A 17,139-nucleotide genomic window follows, 5' to 3' on the forward strand; every position below is an offset into this window, starting at 1 on the left:
AAAAAAAACAAAAAAAAACATGCTCTGCGCCAACCACTGTGCCGATTGATACAGCTATCGCTTCGGATTTGAGGAGAGAGAGAGGGGCCGTATACGCATTTTTGTGGCAATTCAAATTGCCACAAAAAGGCGTACGCCTTCCGTTTTTTAACAAATCAGGAAAGCGAAAGATATAATTCTGCATGGCGGCTGGTTCCGAGCGTCCTTATAGTCGCGGGAGGACCGGAAGTCTTCGTGGCACCGGAAGTTGTGGCGGGGGCTCGTTTATGTTTATACCCGAGAATGTCACGTATATTAAATATATCGCGTTTTAGCACCCCGTACTTCACGAAAAGCGAAAATCGTTTCACGGGACATATACGGTAAACAACATCCATCGACTGCCGCCAAACTGTCGGACACAGCCGGTTGAAAAAACCTCCAAACAGTTACAAATGAAACGTGAAAGGTCGGAGGCTCCTATACAACGCGCACCGTGAGAGGTGGCTTTTGTTCGGCAAATTCTGGTTAAATATACGCGGAGGCGCGCAGACGACAGCGCATAAACACTTCCGCTCTTGAAACGAAGGTTCGTTCAACGCCTAACGCTGAACAGCTGCGCAAACCATGTGTGTTTTATATCACCGAAAAGTGGGTGAAACGAGTGATGCTGTTGGGACGCAAGTATATACACGCCTTCGCGAGGTTCGCACACAAACTCGTAACTCACGGGGTGCCTGGGGTTTTCCGCGCGCGCGGGAAAGTGAGGGCCATAAATAGAATGTTGTGGAAGAGGTGCCAAACAAATTGGGCATGTTGCTCACGAAAGTGTGAGCCATGCAGTATCTGCTGTCAGAGGTATATAGTGCGGAACATCCGGTATAGCTTTGTATGAAATGTAGTCTTGTCACGGTTCAGAGCTGCGATACAATTCATAGCATCCTTATGTATATGAGGGGGTGGATATATGTTTATTATGAAAAAAAAAAGAGGGAACAATTAGCCTGCGCTACGGCGGCTTGCTCTTCCCATAAAAAAATGAAAAATAAAAAATAAAGAAAAAGAAAAACAACAACAACAACAACAAAAGAAAAACACGGAATTGGTCGCAGTTCATGATGGCGAAATGCAGCAAGCAAACAAGGACACAGAAAGAAGTAAACGGGACCACCGCGACTCTCAACTGAAGTATAATCATAGAAAACAGCTTATTAAATACAAGCATCAAGGACACTGACTATCTACCCTGTCCTTGATGCTTGTATTTAAGAAGCTGGAAAAAGAACAACAACAAAACAAACACACACGGAATTGGTCACAGTTCCTGACGGCGAAATGTAGCAAGCAGACAAGGACACATAAAGAAGTAAACAGGACGACTGCAAACTCTCAACTGAGGTTTTATCGTAGAAAGCAGCTTTCTAAATACAAGCATGAAGGACACTGATTATCAACTATGAAACCATCAGTCCTTGATGTTTGTATTTAAGTAGCTAGACCTTTCAACCTGCACTCTTAAAACACGGCTAGTAGTGAGTAGTAGTTTTTTTATTTTTTTGATGGGGAGAATTTATGAAAGGAGTGACAGAACACGTCGTGAGACGAGTTCAGTTTCACTTCTTTTTTTTTTCTTACAAAGAAACAAACAAACAAACAGCTTCACCGCATGACAAGCTTCATAGGGTAAAATTGGGCTATATATAGGTATTATGCCGTGTGGATAAGCAGCTTTTCGGGTGGAAAATAAGAAAAAAAAAGCTCGTCTCGTATCTGAGACGTAAACGAGATGCCAGGCAGCTATGACTGATTGATTGATTGCTGAATGCGCGTCAGTGTTTAGCGTTCTCCAGTGCCTGTATTGATGACTGAATTTTCTCTTCGGCAGGTCCATTTTCTGGATCTTTCGGGGTTTTTCCCTAAGTGACGACGATGCAAATCGAGGAGGGAGGCGTAAAAACGTGTTTTACCGGGCTTATCCCTAAAACGCAACGCTCGAAATGTACACAATGGCTCCTTGATTGATATCCGACTACAAATGCTCCCATAGGGCACCCTTTTCCATAGGAAACCACACACGACCGCAATCATTGCTCCCACGCGTGCCTCCCTTTCACGAATGTCGTTCTTAGAGAAACCGCTAAATGAGAGGCACTTGTTTCACGCGCCACATGTACATGTCTTGTAGCGACATCAGAAAGGAAAATCAAGACCCCTTTCACGTAGCTTCCACCGACTCAACGCACAAAATGGACGGATGTTTGCGCCCACCCAAACAGTTACCGGAGAGTACTGCCACGTGCGCTGCCTCACTTTGACACAATGGCGATGTAGGCCGTGTGTGTCAAACGTCAAACACCATCTTCGTTGGGTCGAGAGAATGGAGGGTGTCGTCAGTGGAACACAAAGCTTACCGTGTGTTCACGCAAGCGACATTTGCACGGAATATTCTAGTGGAAGTAAAAGAGAAAAGAAAGAAGGGGAAGGAAAGGAACTGCTTGCAGGGCTGAAATTTCGCCGCGTCTTATGTTGAGTGTTCGCATAGCGCCGGAGTATTGAGAACATAGCAGACGACACCATCGGCGCTGTCGTCTGCTACGCAATATCTTGTAGCTGTGCCGCAGGATATTCCCCACGGTTAGAAGTGCACGAGAAGACACGGCGCTGATCCAACACCACCTAGAGACAAAGCCTGATCGCGTGAACGACGTGACGTAACAATCAAGAGCCCGCCAATCACGGCGCCGCTTTCAGCGGTCGTAGGTATGGAAATGAGCCGCCATCAGCCTCATGGGCAGCCACTGGGAGCCGCAGAAAGCCTGGGTTTCAAAATCGTCTGCGGCGATTGGCTGACATCTTGGCCTGCTGTTGTGATTGGCGGACTTTATGTGTCTACGTGCGAAGGATTGAGAGGAGGATCTAAGCAGGCTTAATGCCTCCTCCTTCGCACGTAGAACGAGGAAAGAGAAGCAGACGCAAATCGCAGCAGCCAGCCAAGATGTCAGAGAATGTGAGAGAAGGCATTAAGAGTAAAAACAGGGACTATATAGTGCACCTAAAAGGGGGAAATAAGTGGGAGAACGATAATTAGGAACCTTGACGTTTCGAGCGGACGCTCTTCATCAGAAAAAAAAAAGGGGGAAGAACAGAAAGGTAGTGTCGGAGGATGTTCAACATACTGCCCCGCCAGCCCGCTAGAGGGCTGCACGTGAACGTGTTAACTAGGGCAGCATGTGTAACACCGGTCGACAGTTGATGAGAAGCCTAAACCCAGTCTTTCATCTAGGCCTGTTGGATGGGTAGAACAGAACTTCACCGCCTGACATATACTCAAGGTCGGCGACTGCACACAATGATACCGCTATCACTCTTGATTTGGAGAGAGCACGGGGCGTACACCATTTTGTGACAATTAACGCAAGTGCAAAGTGTCACAAAAAGCGTATGCCTCTCATTTTGAACAAACCGGAATGATGCGGGTGACTACGCCCTATAAAGCGGAACTTCACCCCACATTCTTAAAAATGAACTTCACCGCATAGCACGCTCTGCGCCAACCATTGCCACGAATGATATCGTTATCTGCCCTGATTTGTTGAAAACGGGAGGCGTACGCCTTTTCTGTGACAATTATGAACAGCATAAGTGTCACAAAAAAGGCGTACGCCTCCCGTTTTCAACAAATCAGGGCAGATAACGATATCATTCGAGATGGTGGTTGGCTAGGAGCGTGCTATGCGGTGAAGTTCATCTTTAAGAGTGCACAACACGCTCGAACTTAGTCATTTTGAATGATATCGCGTTCTCTTTCCGCATTTGTTGAAAATAGGAGGCGTACGCCTTTTTGTGACAATTAACACATATACATAAGTGTCACAAAAAGGCGTGCGCCTCCAGTTTCCAACAAATCGGGGGGAAGAACGATATCAATTAGAATGATGGTTGGCTAGGAGCGTGTTATGTGGTGAAGTCCTGTTTCAAAAGCACATGCAATTACACTCTATAGAAACGAGAGAGAGAGAGAGAGAGAAAAGCCTGATTTGTTGGAAACGGGAGGCACGTGCATTTTTGTGACCCTTGTACAGTTATGTCAATAGTCACAAAAAAGCGTACTTCTCGCGCTTTCGACAAATCGGGAGCGATAACGGGATCAGTTCTTCACGAGCGTGTTATAGCGGCCAAATTTCGTATTTTTTATCCTAATATTTGTACCGGTATTTTTCCCGTATCGTAATATTTGTATCCGTAATAATTTGTCAGTACCATAGTCCAATAGGCGCTGACCTTATAATCACGAAACCCATATATCGTCCGCAGCATTTCAGGCAGTTATAGACGCGGTAATAGAGTTCGCCGTTTCTATAGACTCGTTTGCGTTAAATCGGAACGGAGACAAACGCTGTGCCAGCGAACTCTCCACAATTGTATTCCGGTTTATAGCCAAATGTACCGGAAACTCATTCCGTATCAACTGAGCCAGCTTGAAGTGATATGATTTATAATGAAATGCGCGTCGCGAAGTAACCCGCTTATAGCGAAGCTCTGCGCTCCGGCGTCCAAAGCACCTGCGTTTCCTATTCATCGGTGCTTGACCACAATGCATTGCGCGATACTTGCATTTCACATCGAGCGTGGAGTTGCATGTGCGGTATCTGACGAAACCATATATAATACGCACAGTCGAAAGCAGTGCAACCGGGCTTATGGTCGTTCCTCGTTAAAAGGGCTACGAAATTTTATGAAAGTTTTTTGGACACCCCATAAACTTTTTGCTGAACGGTTCCTCCTATCGAGAAACTTGTTCACGAGAATTTTCCCCGGAAGTTTTTATTTTTCATTTTTTCACCGCGATTAAATATCTACTCCACGTCCCTGGATCCTTCCCCTCGCATTCCTCCTCTCGCTTTTTAACTTCCACGCGCGTAGTTCTGATAGTGCTAATGAAAGAACTCGCCGTTGTCGACGTCATAGAGGTGGGCTACGTCACAGAGGTGGGCAATGTCACAACGTCAGACCCGGAGGGAAAGCTGTCGGGGGGGATGTGTGTCCAGGGCCAACTTCTAAGGGAACTGTGCCGACATATGTCTGACAGCGTCCGAGGAAAACGCAGGAAAGACCACAGACAGCACAGCCGGCACCGGGATTCGAACCCGGGTACCTCCCAGTCTCGACGTGACATGGCCAGCGCGCTAACCACTAAGCCTGCAACCTACGCGTGCTCCTGGGTGCCTCCTTACATTGAGTTTGCACACGGCTCGCAGAAAGGGGCGTCGACCAATCATGGGCGTACCATGCGGTGACGCAGTCGGTGACGTAATCGAGTACAGTGGTGAAAGGGTCAAGTTCCTCCGTATAACATTCCTCCCGCCACTCGCCGCGGCGCGGCGCAAACTGTTCACTCGTCGAACGTAAAACTACGGTTGTGTGTTCAATGAATGCAACAACTTCTGTGAAACAACAACGAGAAAAACTCATTTCACAGTCCTTTTAAAGCGCGTCGATGCAGAAGCAAGTTAACTCCAACCACCCTGCCACTGTTCTCGTTGCAGAGACTCAACTTAGAGAGCTGCAGGACAAGGGAGGGGGTGAATAGGGGTGGGAAAACGCAAACGTTCTAATGTACGTTACAGCCTTAGCCCGCACACGCCTTTATAAAATAGGGATTTCATAACGCGGGCATGCGCAGTGCCGATGATGCTATTTCTTTTGTCCCCTATTGTTTGACTCCGTCATCGCACGAGGCTGGGAGATTGACTGAACCCTTCGCAGATGTGATACTACAGTGCGACGATCTTTTGGTTGAGTAAACATGCCATCAGAACTCTGACTGTAGTGTATGCCGCCGTTTGCCGAAGCTGTCGGTTTCCCGGTATACTGCGAAATACGCATATCCGTACCCGACGCCGAGTGACATTTCATATGGAAAAGGGTTTATTGATGAAGAGATACACTAGCTATACGGAGAAGTGTTGACATCGTTGAATGACTGAATGTATAAAAAAAAAAGAAGGAATAGATGCGACCAGCATTGTTTATACTGCATGCTCTATGACATTTCACGATGCTATGAATTACAGGGGCATCGGAAAGTTGGAGTAAGGGGGTGACCGCCCCCCTCTTTGAACTCTGACTGGGGGGGGGCATCCCCCTTTCCTTTTCATACATAGAACTGAGTGACATGTGCTCTCTTTCATTTCACTAGTATTTCAGTAGTTTATAACGCGCGCATATGCGGGTAGTTTGTAATGCCCCTTTTTTCTTCTCCCAAATAATTAGGCATATCAATTTGTCGCCATAGTGGCGGGACAGCTTTAAAGAGATAAGATAAGTTGATAAGTAAATTTAAAAATATGGAGAAATTGAATTCGGCAGGAAAGGAATACTATGCAGCCGTCGACTGATTTTGAGCTTAGACTTATATTCCACTGTTATTCCTTAGCGCTATATTCCGCTGTAAGTTAGGTGTATAGATGCAACACACGAAATAATTTCAAACCGGAGAGAGCTCCCGGAGTTGTTGCCGCGAATTGCAATGTCAATGCCGAGTCCGAGCTATGTCCAGCCGCCGCGAAAGCAGAGAAGACGACAAGTACACTCTTAAAAATAGACTTTACCACATGGCACGCTCCTACACTCTTAAAAATGAACTTCACCACATAGCACGCTCCTAGCCAACCACCATCCCGAATGACAACGTTCTCGCCCCTGATTTGTTGAAAACGGGAAGAGGAGCCTATTTTGTGCCATGCATAATAGACACAAAATAGGCTCCTCCTCCCGTTTTCAACAAATCAGAGGCGAGAACGTTGTCATTCGGGATGGTGGTTGGCTAGGAGCATGCTATGTGGTGAAGTTCATTTTTAAGAGTGTAGCCAACCATTGCCACGAATGATATCGTTATCTGCCCTGATTTGTTGAAAACGGGAGGCGTACGACTTTTTGTGACACTTATGCTGTTCATAATTGTCACAGAAAAGGCGTACGCCTCCCGTTTTCAACAAATCAGGGCAGATAACGATATCATTCGTGGCAATAGTTGGCACAGAACGTGCTATGCGGTGAAGTTCATTTTTAAGAGTGTAGCCAACCATGATCTCGAATGATATCGTTACCTGCCCTGATTTGTTGAAAATGAGAGGCGCATATACCTTTTTTTGTGACGCTTAATGCTATTCATAATTGTCACAAAAAAAGGCGTACTCTTCCCACTTTCAACAAGTCAGGCCTGACAACGATATCATTCGAGATGATGGTTGGCTATAAGAGCGTGCTACGCGGGGAAGCTCATTTTTAAGAGTGTACGCACACCAGGACGTGACGTCGCTCTGTTGTCGACCAATTGGAAAAGACTTACGTAACTGGAAAACGACTTCACTCCTCTCCCGTGTGAGGAGCGTTGTATGCGTAGTCCACGTAGTAAAGCGTTCAGCAGTTTGCTCCATTGAAGGACTAAATTCTACTCCAGCTGAAGCGAAAATTATGGGACGTCTCGACATATGATGTTAGATTAACAGCATATTAACACACTTAATCTGCCCATTGTGGATTACGGTCGTATAGTTTGGGACCCGTACCTCATTTGTCATGAAAAACGACTCCAGAGCCTGCAGAGAAAAGTAGCTCGATTGACATGCAAAGACTTCCGCACAACAACATCTATAACCAATGAACAAATGGCTACGAAGCAAGCGAGCTTCGTGAAGATGATGCATAATGTAAAAACCTCAGAGACTATAGGGAACACGAAGGGACAGACCAGACAGTGTTTGTGTCTCTTCCTTCGTGTTCGCTAGTCTCGGGGTCGTTACATTATGCATCTGTAACCAGTTTGTGTCACAGAATGGAGTTGCTCCCAATTGAAGAACATTTTTTTAGGTACTCCGTCTAAAGCAGATTTTTCACTTATTTCATTCTCATTATCCTTTCTTGGTGAACGGTGCCTTAAAATCGAGACATAAACATCACTTTGCGTTAAAACCTTTTTTTTTTTAGCTTACACAGACATTTTTAAACTCTCATTCCTTCCACGTACAGTTGAGGACTGGTCTCCCAGCCGCGATCGTAGAAGAACAAAATATCAATACGTTTGTAAGAAAAAAAAAAACTGTTACCTATATATGATGCCGGCCACTTTCTATATAATGACCCACAATGACGTGGGCGAACAGTATTGTTCAAATAAATAAATATAATAAATAAATACGGGGGCAAAAGTGGCTGTCGAAAAAAAAGCGAACCCAAGACAGCTCGCTGCGCGCTCATTCGCTTATTATTTTGATTACGTCATTGGTTATCCGTTCAATGCGGGAGTCAGTTAGACCTTCGTTAACTGTGCCTTTAACTACCAGAGCATGACGGAGTGTCGGCAGAGCTCGTGGTCATTTCATGCGTGGCTCAGAATGCAGGCTTCATCTGTGTAGTAGACACTCATTTCCCCGGATGGAAGTCGATAGAGGGTGGTCGTGAGAGGAGAACATCATTCGGGGTCGTCCACGCGCCGTTTTTCCTCGGCCAAATAAAGGAACCAGATGCCCCAGCTCCCACACCTCCTTTGCTGCCAGGGAGTCTGTGAGAAACACGATACAGATAGCTGCTCAAGCGCCAAGCTGAGAGCCGTACACGTCACAGAGGCCAGCGCCACCTACACTCCAAAAGCAGCGTTATTATCCCCCACTTGAGGAGCGAGCTGGACGTATACGCCCTTCTGTGACAGTTAACGTAAATGCGAAGTGTCATAAAAAGGCGTATGGCTCCATTTTTTTGTTAGGAGAGATCGAGAAGGATATCATACGGAGTGATGGCTGGCCGCACCATTTTCTTTCTCCTGTGCATTTTTCCCTTTTAACTAACTATGTGTAGGTGTACTGGGATAGATATCATCATCATCATCATCATCATCATCACCACAACACTGTTAAAAGAGAACGTCACCACATAACACGCTGATGGCCTACCTCTGCACAGAATGGTACCGTTATCACACCTAATTTGTGGAAAGAGCGGAGTGTACGCCCTTTTGTGACAATGGAGAGTATTAGTGCATCGTACGCTATAGTGCCTTTGCGTGCGTAAGGGATAGCGTTGGTGGCTCTGCGCACTGCGCGAAGCTCTCTTTCTGTTGTGGGCGTGCGCAGAACCATCAACGCTATCCCCTATGCGCGCAACCGCGAGAGCGCACGGCACACAAAAAACTCCACTAACTATTCTGAGTGCATAAGTGTCATTAAAAGGCGAAAGAACGATGCCACTCTGGTTGTTGGTTTGCTAGGAGCGCGTTGTGAGGTGAAATGATGATCATGATGACGATGATATTTAATTACTATTTTAGAGCCTGCACTCTTAGAAATGAACTTCGACACATAGCACGCTCCAAACCAACCATAATCCCGAGTGACATCGTTCTCTCACATGATTTGTTGAAAACCGGAGGCGTACGCCTTTTTGTGACAATTAACATTTCTGCATAAGTGTCACAAAAAGGCGTACGCCTACCGTTTTCAACAAAGCAAAGGAGGGAACGGTGTCATTCGGGATGGTGGTTGGCTAGGAGCGTGCTGCGTGGTAAAGTTCATTTTTAAGAGTGTGCTCTTTCAAAACTTGACAACTCAAAAATTCTCCCTGAGAATACTAATTTCGGAAGAAACTTCAGCTGCGTTTTACTGCACTTCTTGCGCGAAAACATAGCCATAAAAGCGACCTCTAAAAGCGTTACATAAAGTGCACGTGCGGACCAGATACCAATCACGTCATGGAACACTTCCCGCACACGCGGTAGCCGTAATTGTCACGCTCGCTCACCACCGGTCTCCCCGTGACAATTAAGACAAATGTGAGGTTTCAAAAAAGTGTGTCTGCCTTCCTGCAGAATGGAATTTACGAATACGGAGAGGAGACAGACAAAGCGTTGGCCGTGTCCGTCCGTCACTGACAGTCTTCTGTAAAGCGTGCTTTCACTGCATGGCCATTGTGTTCGCAGGAGAAGCAACCTACATGTCTTTCCGGCTCTATTAGCGAGACGACTTAATGTAGCGGAGCTGTTGTAATGGACTGCGAAGCGGTTCCTTCGAGTTTGCTTCGTGCATACATGACGGTGGAGAGACCGAAGCATGTGTGCAGTACATCACCTAAGTCACATTACGTCACAGCTGTACGTCACATGCATTACCACTTCAAACACCCCGGAAATGTTTGTGAAAAGTGTTCCCACTAGTTCGGGATGTTTGTCTCGCGCCTCCCCAACTACAGGGTTTTCTCCTTTTTTTTTATTTATTTCAACTAACTGCGGCTAAGTGGTCTGAGCTAGCCATTCTGACTTTGTCGTGACTTAAATCTCCCCCCCCCCCTTTTTTTTTCGATCACATCACATCATTCCGGAAACGTACAGTTTGGTCAACGAGTAGTAACAGCACAAGAAAGATGAAGGGTCTCATCGACGTCCACGGAAGGCACAAAGCTTGATCTGTACTACTCGTTGACAAAAATTCAAAATTGAAAACTTCAGTGTTGGATTTTTGTCAACGAGTAGTACAAGGAGAGTACAAAGAATAACACAAAGAACAGTACAAAGAGTAGTACAAAGAATAGTACAAAGAATAGTACAAAGAGTAGTACAAAGAGTAGTACAAAGAGTATTACAAAGAGTAGCACAAAGAATAGTACGAAGAGTAGTCCGAAGAGATAGTACAAGCACAAGCACCCTGATATCCTGCAAAATCATCGACTAGATCTCCCGTTTAAAAGACTTTCCCGGAATACACAACCCTGCTCTTCAGGATACGAACAGGAACCGCTTTCACCAACTTACAGTTATACAAGATTGGCTCTCTGGATAACGCAAATTGCAGACGCTGTCAGCGAACCGAAACCATCGAACACATCCTGATTCATTGTCGTGCATATATGCGGCAAAAACACCTCTTACGGTGCAGGAATTGTACGCTGGACGATATCCTACGATATCCTCCAGAGGCTCTTTCACTGGAAGATATTTCAAAACTCGCAGCCCAAATTCTGCTTTTTCCAGCAAAGTGGTCTCGTCCAAGGACTATGACTCAGAGTTCGTTTGCTCACGAGACTTCTAATCAATCTTAAACTCTAGGAACAGAGCTTCACCGCATAGCACGCTCCTAGCCATACTTGTCCAATATATTCCAACATATTGGTCCAATCTTGGTCTAATATTGGGCAGACTTTGCCAATATTGGTCCAATATTGGGCCACTAGGTTGTGCTGTTTGGGTATAGGCACCATACCACCAGATGTACTCAATTTTCCGCTCACACATAAAATCTAGACTCGAAACGCGCATTTCCTTTCATTCCCGTTTGGTTCTCCTCATATATACTGTGGACGCGTTGCCGTCATGTTGTTCCGCCACGAAGTAGGACATGACCAAGCCGGCGTTGAAAGGAGGGAAGCCTGCACGGACTCGATAAGCAAGACACCTCATTTCATTGCCGTATAAGAAGTCTTGCTGCCAGCCCGTTGTCATCAAAAGTTTCCATTTTCAACGAATCAGACAAGAGAACGTTCTCATTTCGAATGACGTTTGTTTGTGAGCGCGTTTTGGGGTGAAATGTATTATAAATGTGGAAATAAATTAAAATGTGTGGTGTGCTATGTGGAAATAAATAAATTATTATTATTATAAATTATAACGTACGTGTAAAACACACGAAAAAAGAAGAAAAAACTTCGTGTTGCATACTTTGTGTCCGCGCGAACTACCAGCTCAATTTTCTACGATATAGAAATGTCCTTTCTTCTTTATTATCATTCACTTATTTGTTGTTGTTGTTGTTTCTTCTTCGGTTACAATAAAGGCTTCCTGGAAGCGTTGTCCTAATAGATTTTAACTAATGCACTTTAATTATGAAAGATGGAAAGTGATAAGGTTTATTTCTTTCGTGGTGGTGGTAATTAGAGTCACTAAATTAATGACTCTAGTGGTAATCATAGAGCTCGCTGTTGCTGACCTCACAGGTGCACTCTTAGAAAAAAGGGTGAAGCCAGTTACCCCTTTTAGGAGGTAATAGTTGTCGCATTCGTTGCGCCTAAAAAGGTTGCAGAGTTCTGCCTGCTACATACGAATGATAAGATTACCGCTTCTGATTCGGTGAGCGAGCGGGGAGTACGCCCTTTTGTAGCATCACCATTTTACGCCCTTTATCAGATGCTACACTCTTAAAAATGAACTTCACCGCATAGCACGCTCCTAGCCAACCATAATCTCGAATCATATCGTTACCTTCCCTGATTTGCTGAAAACGGGAGGCGTACGCCTTTTCGTGACAATTATGAACGACATAAGTGTCACAAAAAAGGCGTACGCCTCCCGTGCGAATCCGTGCGGGAATCCAGTGCCCAAAACGGCGAATCGAATCTTTCGAATCCACCGACCACGTTTGTTTGTTTCTTTTTCAAATTGGCGCCTCAAGTGTCTGCCGAAAGCCTCATTGACCGACGGGTGTTTTCTCGTTTCTCTGTTTACATTGCTCTGGTCTGAAAGAGTTCAGGCAGGAACTGTTACATTACAAGTTTAAAAAGTAATATGGTTTTGCTTTCGATCGTTGCTTTAGCTTTATGGAAATAATTACTCGAGAATGTACGTATTTCTTGTTGTCGATTAACAACATGCTCAGTAAACTATATGGGCATACTTTCTCCCCACATTGAACTGTTATTATTATTTTTTAATTAAACAAATGTATTATATTCTGCTTCAAAACAATCTCCACTTGAAGTTTTTTTTTCCTTGGCTTTTTAAACTCTTTTTTAAAGAAAAGATTCGAAAGATTCGAGGTTCGTAAGATTCGTGGATTCGCAGAACCTTCCTTGGATTCGGATCCGGATTCGGATCTGGATTCGGATTCGCAAAATTCTGGATTCGTCCCATCTCTAATATAGACAGTATCTGAATCTGTGCTGGTACACAGCCCTAAGCATAAAACACAGCCGGTTCTACTACATCACGTGACGTGATGTGACGCTGAAAAATAAAAAATAACTAAAAAAACGCGGTCTGCCTGCCAGAAAGGCCGCAAGGTGCCTGCCCCGCGAAAAAATAAAATAACAAGCACCGACACCTAACGTTTTCGGCTTCCCCTCCAGAAATAGGCGCTGTCCTTCCAGCCGAACTGTTTCTCAATACCTGTTACTACGTCTGTGTGTATATACGTGCATATATAAACTTGGCGCAGATGGCGCTGCTCATATGCGCACGCAAGACTAGTGCCAGAATAGCGTTCTGAAGGAAGAAGTATCAAAGAAAGACGGACGGACGGACGAAACCAGGTGAAATGAAACTCAAGTTATCCGACGGTCATGCCCTTCTTCGATAAAGTAATTTATATCACTGTGTCCGCTTTGAAATGCCTTTCCTTCTCGTAACGAGCACGTCACTTTGAGGCTCACACTCTTAAAAATGAACTTCACCGCATAGCACGCTCCTAGCGAACCATAATCTCGAATGATATCGTTATCTGCCCTGATTTGTTGAAAACGAGAGGCGTACGCCTTTTTGTGACACTTATGCTGTTCATAATTGTCACAGAATAGGCGTACGCCCCCCGTTTTCAACAAATCAGGGCAGATAATGATATCATTCGAGACGATGGTTGGCTAGGAACGTGCTATGCGGTGAAGTTCATTTTTAAGAGTGTAGGGTAACGCGCCCAACGGTCGTTTTATGAGGGGGGGGGGGTATATTTATTAGAACAAAGGGGGAAAAAAAGGAGGAAAGGTCAGCCAAACAGGACGTCTACTTGCATTCCACAAAAAAAAAAGAATCAAAGAATTATATAAATAAAAAGAAAATAATTAGAAAATAAAGGGGTGGTCGATACTGAAAACCGGCAAAGGCAACAGGCGCGCCTCCCATATAGTCTCACTCATGACATCGTTCATATTCCTCACAAACGTTGTTCGTGACGACGTCAAAATAGCGCGACAAAGAAAAAGTTGCTTCAGAGATTGACGAAGTTACGTTGGTGGAGGGACGAAGTACCCCAGGCGCAACTTCTCAGTAAGGGGCACAGCAACGGCTGTAAGGCTGTTCTTTTTTTCCTTGGAGCTCTCTCAAAAGTGCACTCACTCTAAAAACTAAACTTCACCGCATAGCACGCTCTGCGCCAACCATTGCCACGAATAATAGGCTTATCGCTTCTGATTCGAGGAAAGAGGGAGGCGTACGCCTTTTTGTGTCAATTATCGTGCACTCTTAAAACAGAGGTTCACGACATAGCACGCTGAAGGCCAACCATTGTACAGATCGAGTGATATCTCTATCGCTCTTGATTTGTGGAAAGCGCGGGGCGAAAGCCTTTTTGTGAAAATTTACATTTCTGCGTAAGTGTCACAAAAAAAAGGCGTACGCTTCCTGTTTCCAACAAATCAGGGGAGAGAACGATGTCACTCGGGATGGTGGTTGGCTAGCATGGTGTAATGCGGTGAAGTTCATTTTTAGGAGTGCGTATTCAAATTGACACAAAAAGGCGTACGCCCCCCCCCCCTTCTCTCATGGAATCAGAATTGATAACCCTATCACTCGTTGAAATGGTTGGCGCAGAGCGTGCTATGCGGTGAAGTTCAGTTTTTAGAGCGCTGTCATATGAAATAAAGACAACATAGGGTTTCGAGAACACTGATTGAACTAACGACATCAACGGTGAAGAGAAAAAAACAAACATACATGCATAGTACAATAATATGACAATAGTCAATAAGTGACTAGTTCAATTATCGCGCGTCATATTCATATTCAATTTCGGTTCTCGATCATGTCCACGTAAACACATCGCACATAAATGACGACGAGCGCGAACGACACCGGCATTATCCTCATCCGCACTATAGCCGCGCTTGTAAAGACCCGCATCCGCAACCGCACTCTTTGAAAACGGGTGTACGTTGTGATGTATATTAAAGGAAACGGAACAAGAGAGAAAGGAGGGGTCGAAATAAGGCCAGCAGGAGGTGATCGGGATTCCCTGCATGCATGGGACGTCTCATTACGTTTACGAAGATTGTGCGGAAGCTGCAAGCGTGTGGGAGGAAAAGGAAGTTGATGATGTTGAAGTTGATGTTGAAAATACGGAGGAGAGGCTGTATTCGTGACAAGACAGATTCGGCTATTCCCGTAAACAGACCCCTCCCCCCCTCCCATGAAAAATAAATATAAAAAAAGAGGAAGGAAGTTATCATCTTTGCCAACAAATGGTTTAGCGAGGAGTGAGAGGAGGAAAGGGGGAGGGGGCGAGGAACAATGTACTATACCATATCAGACACGGGGACGCCGCTGTAGAATGCCTCCTATAGGGGGCGATATGCGACGTTCCATTAGCCTGTGGAAGGTTTGTGGACGGACGTATCAAGGAGCGCAAGAACAACGTACACTCTTAAAAATGAACATCACCGCATAGCACGCTCCTAGCCAACCATAATCTCGAATGATGTCGTTATCTTCCCTGATTTGTTGAAAACGGGAGGTGTACGCCTTTTTTGTGACAATTATGAACAGCGTAAGTGTCACAAAAAAGGCGTACGCCTCCCGTTTTCAACAAATCAGGGAAGACAACGATATCATTCGAGATTATGGTTGGCTAGGAGCGTGCTATGCGGCGAAGTTCATTTTTAAGAGTGTAGGAAAAGGGAAATAGGGAAGGGGGAGCGTAAACGTGAGGAAACGCCTAAAGACACCGAAATGCGTGACATTCTCGGGTATAAACATAAACAAGCTCCCGCCATAACTTCCGGTACCACGAATTCACACTGTAAACAGAGAAATTAGGAGATGCACAAAAACCAGGCCGCATGGATCATGTTGACTAACTCTCAATGCAGTTCATCCCTATAATGCAATCTATCATACACAACATAGAGGGACCCTTCTCTCACGATATGTTATGCTGAGTGAGAAGGCTCGCATGTTTAGAGCAGAAAATCATCTCATGAGCGCAACACCGCAAAATATTTCACCATGAGGTATTCGAAATTGGGCAAATTGGGCCCTTTCTGATTATTCGAATTCGATTCGCAGTGTTAGTGAAATGTTCGTAAACTGTTCGCAATGAAAATTTTGCTATTCGCACAGCTCTACGAAAAATCCCTAGACAACCCACACAACGGGGTTTGAGGCTTTGTTTGTATCTGTCCCTTCTATGTTGTTCCAGCCTCAGAACATCAGTTTATCTCTTGTTCAACAGGTGCCGCTTGCGTCGATTTCCGTCGTATGAATGTGTGTATGAGTGAGCAAAAATGTAAGAGTGAAAGGAGGGTGAGTGAGAGTGAGTGGCTGGTTTGTCGTCCCTTCGGATGACGCACCCCGAAAGTCACTGGAGAGGCGTGTTAGCTTAGCTCAATTGGTAGAGCCCTGGACCGGCAATCCAGAAGATGTGGGTTCGATCCCTACAGCTGGCTAACCTTTTCAGTGACTTTCATCTTTCATCGTTGATTTCTTAGGCAATTTGAGGCTTTGTTTGTATCTGTCCCTTCTATGTTGTTCCAGCCTCAGAACATCAGTTTATCTCTTGTCCAAAAGAAGGTTTTGCTTGTAGTAGGTATACTTCCAATATTTAATCAATGAAGGGCCATAATCATGTCATTCAGGATGGTGGTTGGCTAAGGGCGTGCTGTGCGGGGAAGTTCGTCTTTAAGGGTGCACACAACGGCACGACGGGTCCCAAAGAATGTCTCGGTTGAAGTAGGTGTATCCTCATTCGGCATCCGCACGGATACTGACTATATCCGCACATTGCATTCGTAAGGGGGGAAATCGACAACAAAACGAACGCTTCGACTTCACAGCATAAAACCCGTCTAGCAGTAATATGCCATCCACGGCGTTCCAGTAATAACACTGCTAACTGTGCAGCGACGAAAACGAATGGAGTATAATTAGATACGCCATTCTGGGTTCATTAAGAGGTCGTCTCAATTTTTGCTCCTCCAAGGGGACGACGCCAGGTACGCTTGAGTATGGCGACGCTGTTATCAGAGCTTATGAAGGTCACCTTCAGACGCGTGACGTGATGCGCGCGCGGTGATGTGATAAAAAAAAAAGGAAAGAGGATGTAAGTCACGACAAAGTCAAGCAGGCTACTCCAGGACGCTCATACACACAGAAAATGCAAACAGATGAACGAGTTAAAGGACGTAAGAACTCCT

The 17,139-nt window shown here is 45.2% G+C and overlaps 1 protein-coding gene and 1 long non-coding RNA gene across 4 annotated transcripts in view; one reads left to right on the plus strand and one right to left on the minus strand.

The window, feature by feature from the left end:
• Positions 1–17,139, minus strand: part of LOC135370611 (uncharacterized) — a 148,731-nt gene that overhangs the window by 41,433 nt on the left and 90,159 nt on the right. The window contains exon 3 of one of the 2 annotated variants that reach the window (XR_010415398.1): positions 8,279–8,542. The exons of the other annotated variant lie outside the window; for it this stretch is intronic. This is a non-coding gene — a long non-coding RNA (uncharacterized LOC135370611). Of the gene's footprint in view, positions 1–8,278; positions 8,543–17,139 lie in introns of those variants that run through there. 2 annotated transcript variants of the gene reach the window in all.
• LOC135370610 (ultraviolet-sensitive opsin-like) overlaps positions 1–17,139 on the plus strand; it is a 73,395-nt gene that overhangs the window by 25,795 nt on the left and 30,461 nt on the right. Inside the window, exon 2 of one of the 2 annotated variants that reach the window (XM_064604380.1) lies at positions 13,176–13,249. The exons of the other annotated variant lie outside the window; for it this stretch is intronic. Coding sequence (XP_064460450.1) covers positions 13,176–13,218 — 43 coding nt within the window. The 3' untranslated portion in view covers positions 13,219–13,249. Of the gene's footprint in view, positions 1–13,175; positions 13,250–17,139 lie in introns of those variants that run through there. 2 annotated transcript variants of the gene reach the window in all.

The sequence above is a fragment of the Ornithodoros turicata genome, chromosome 10 (genome assembly GCF_037126465.1).
Source record: "Ornithodoros turicata isolate Travis chromosome 10, ASM3712646v1, whole genome shotgun sequence".
NCBI classification, from domain to species: Eukaryota; Metazoa; Arthropoda; class Arachnida; order Ixodida; family Argasidae; genus Ornithodoros; species Ornithodoros turicata.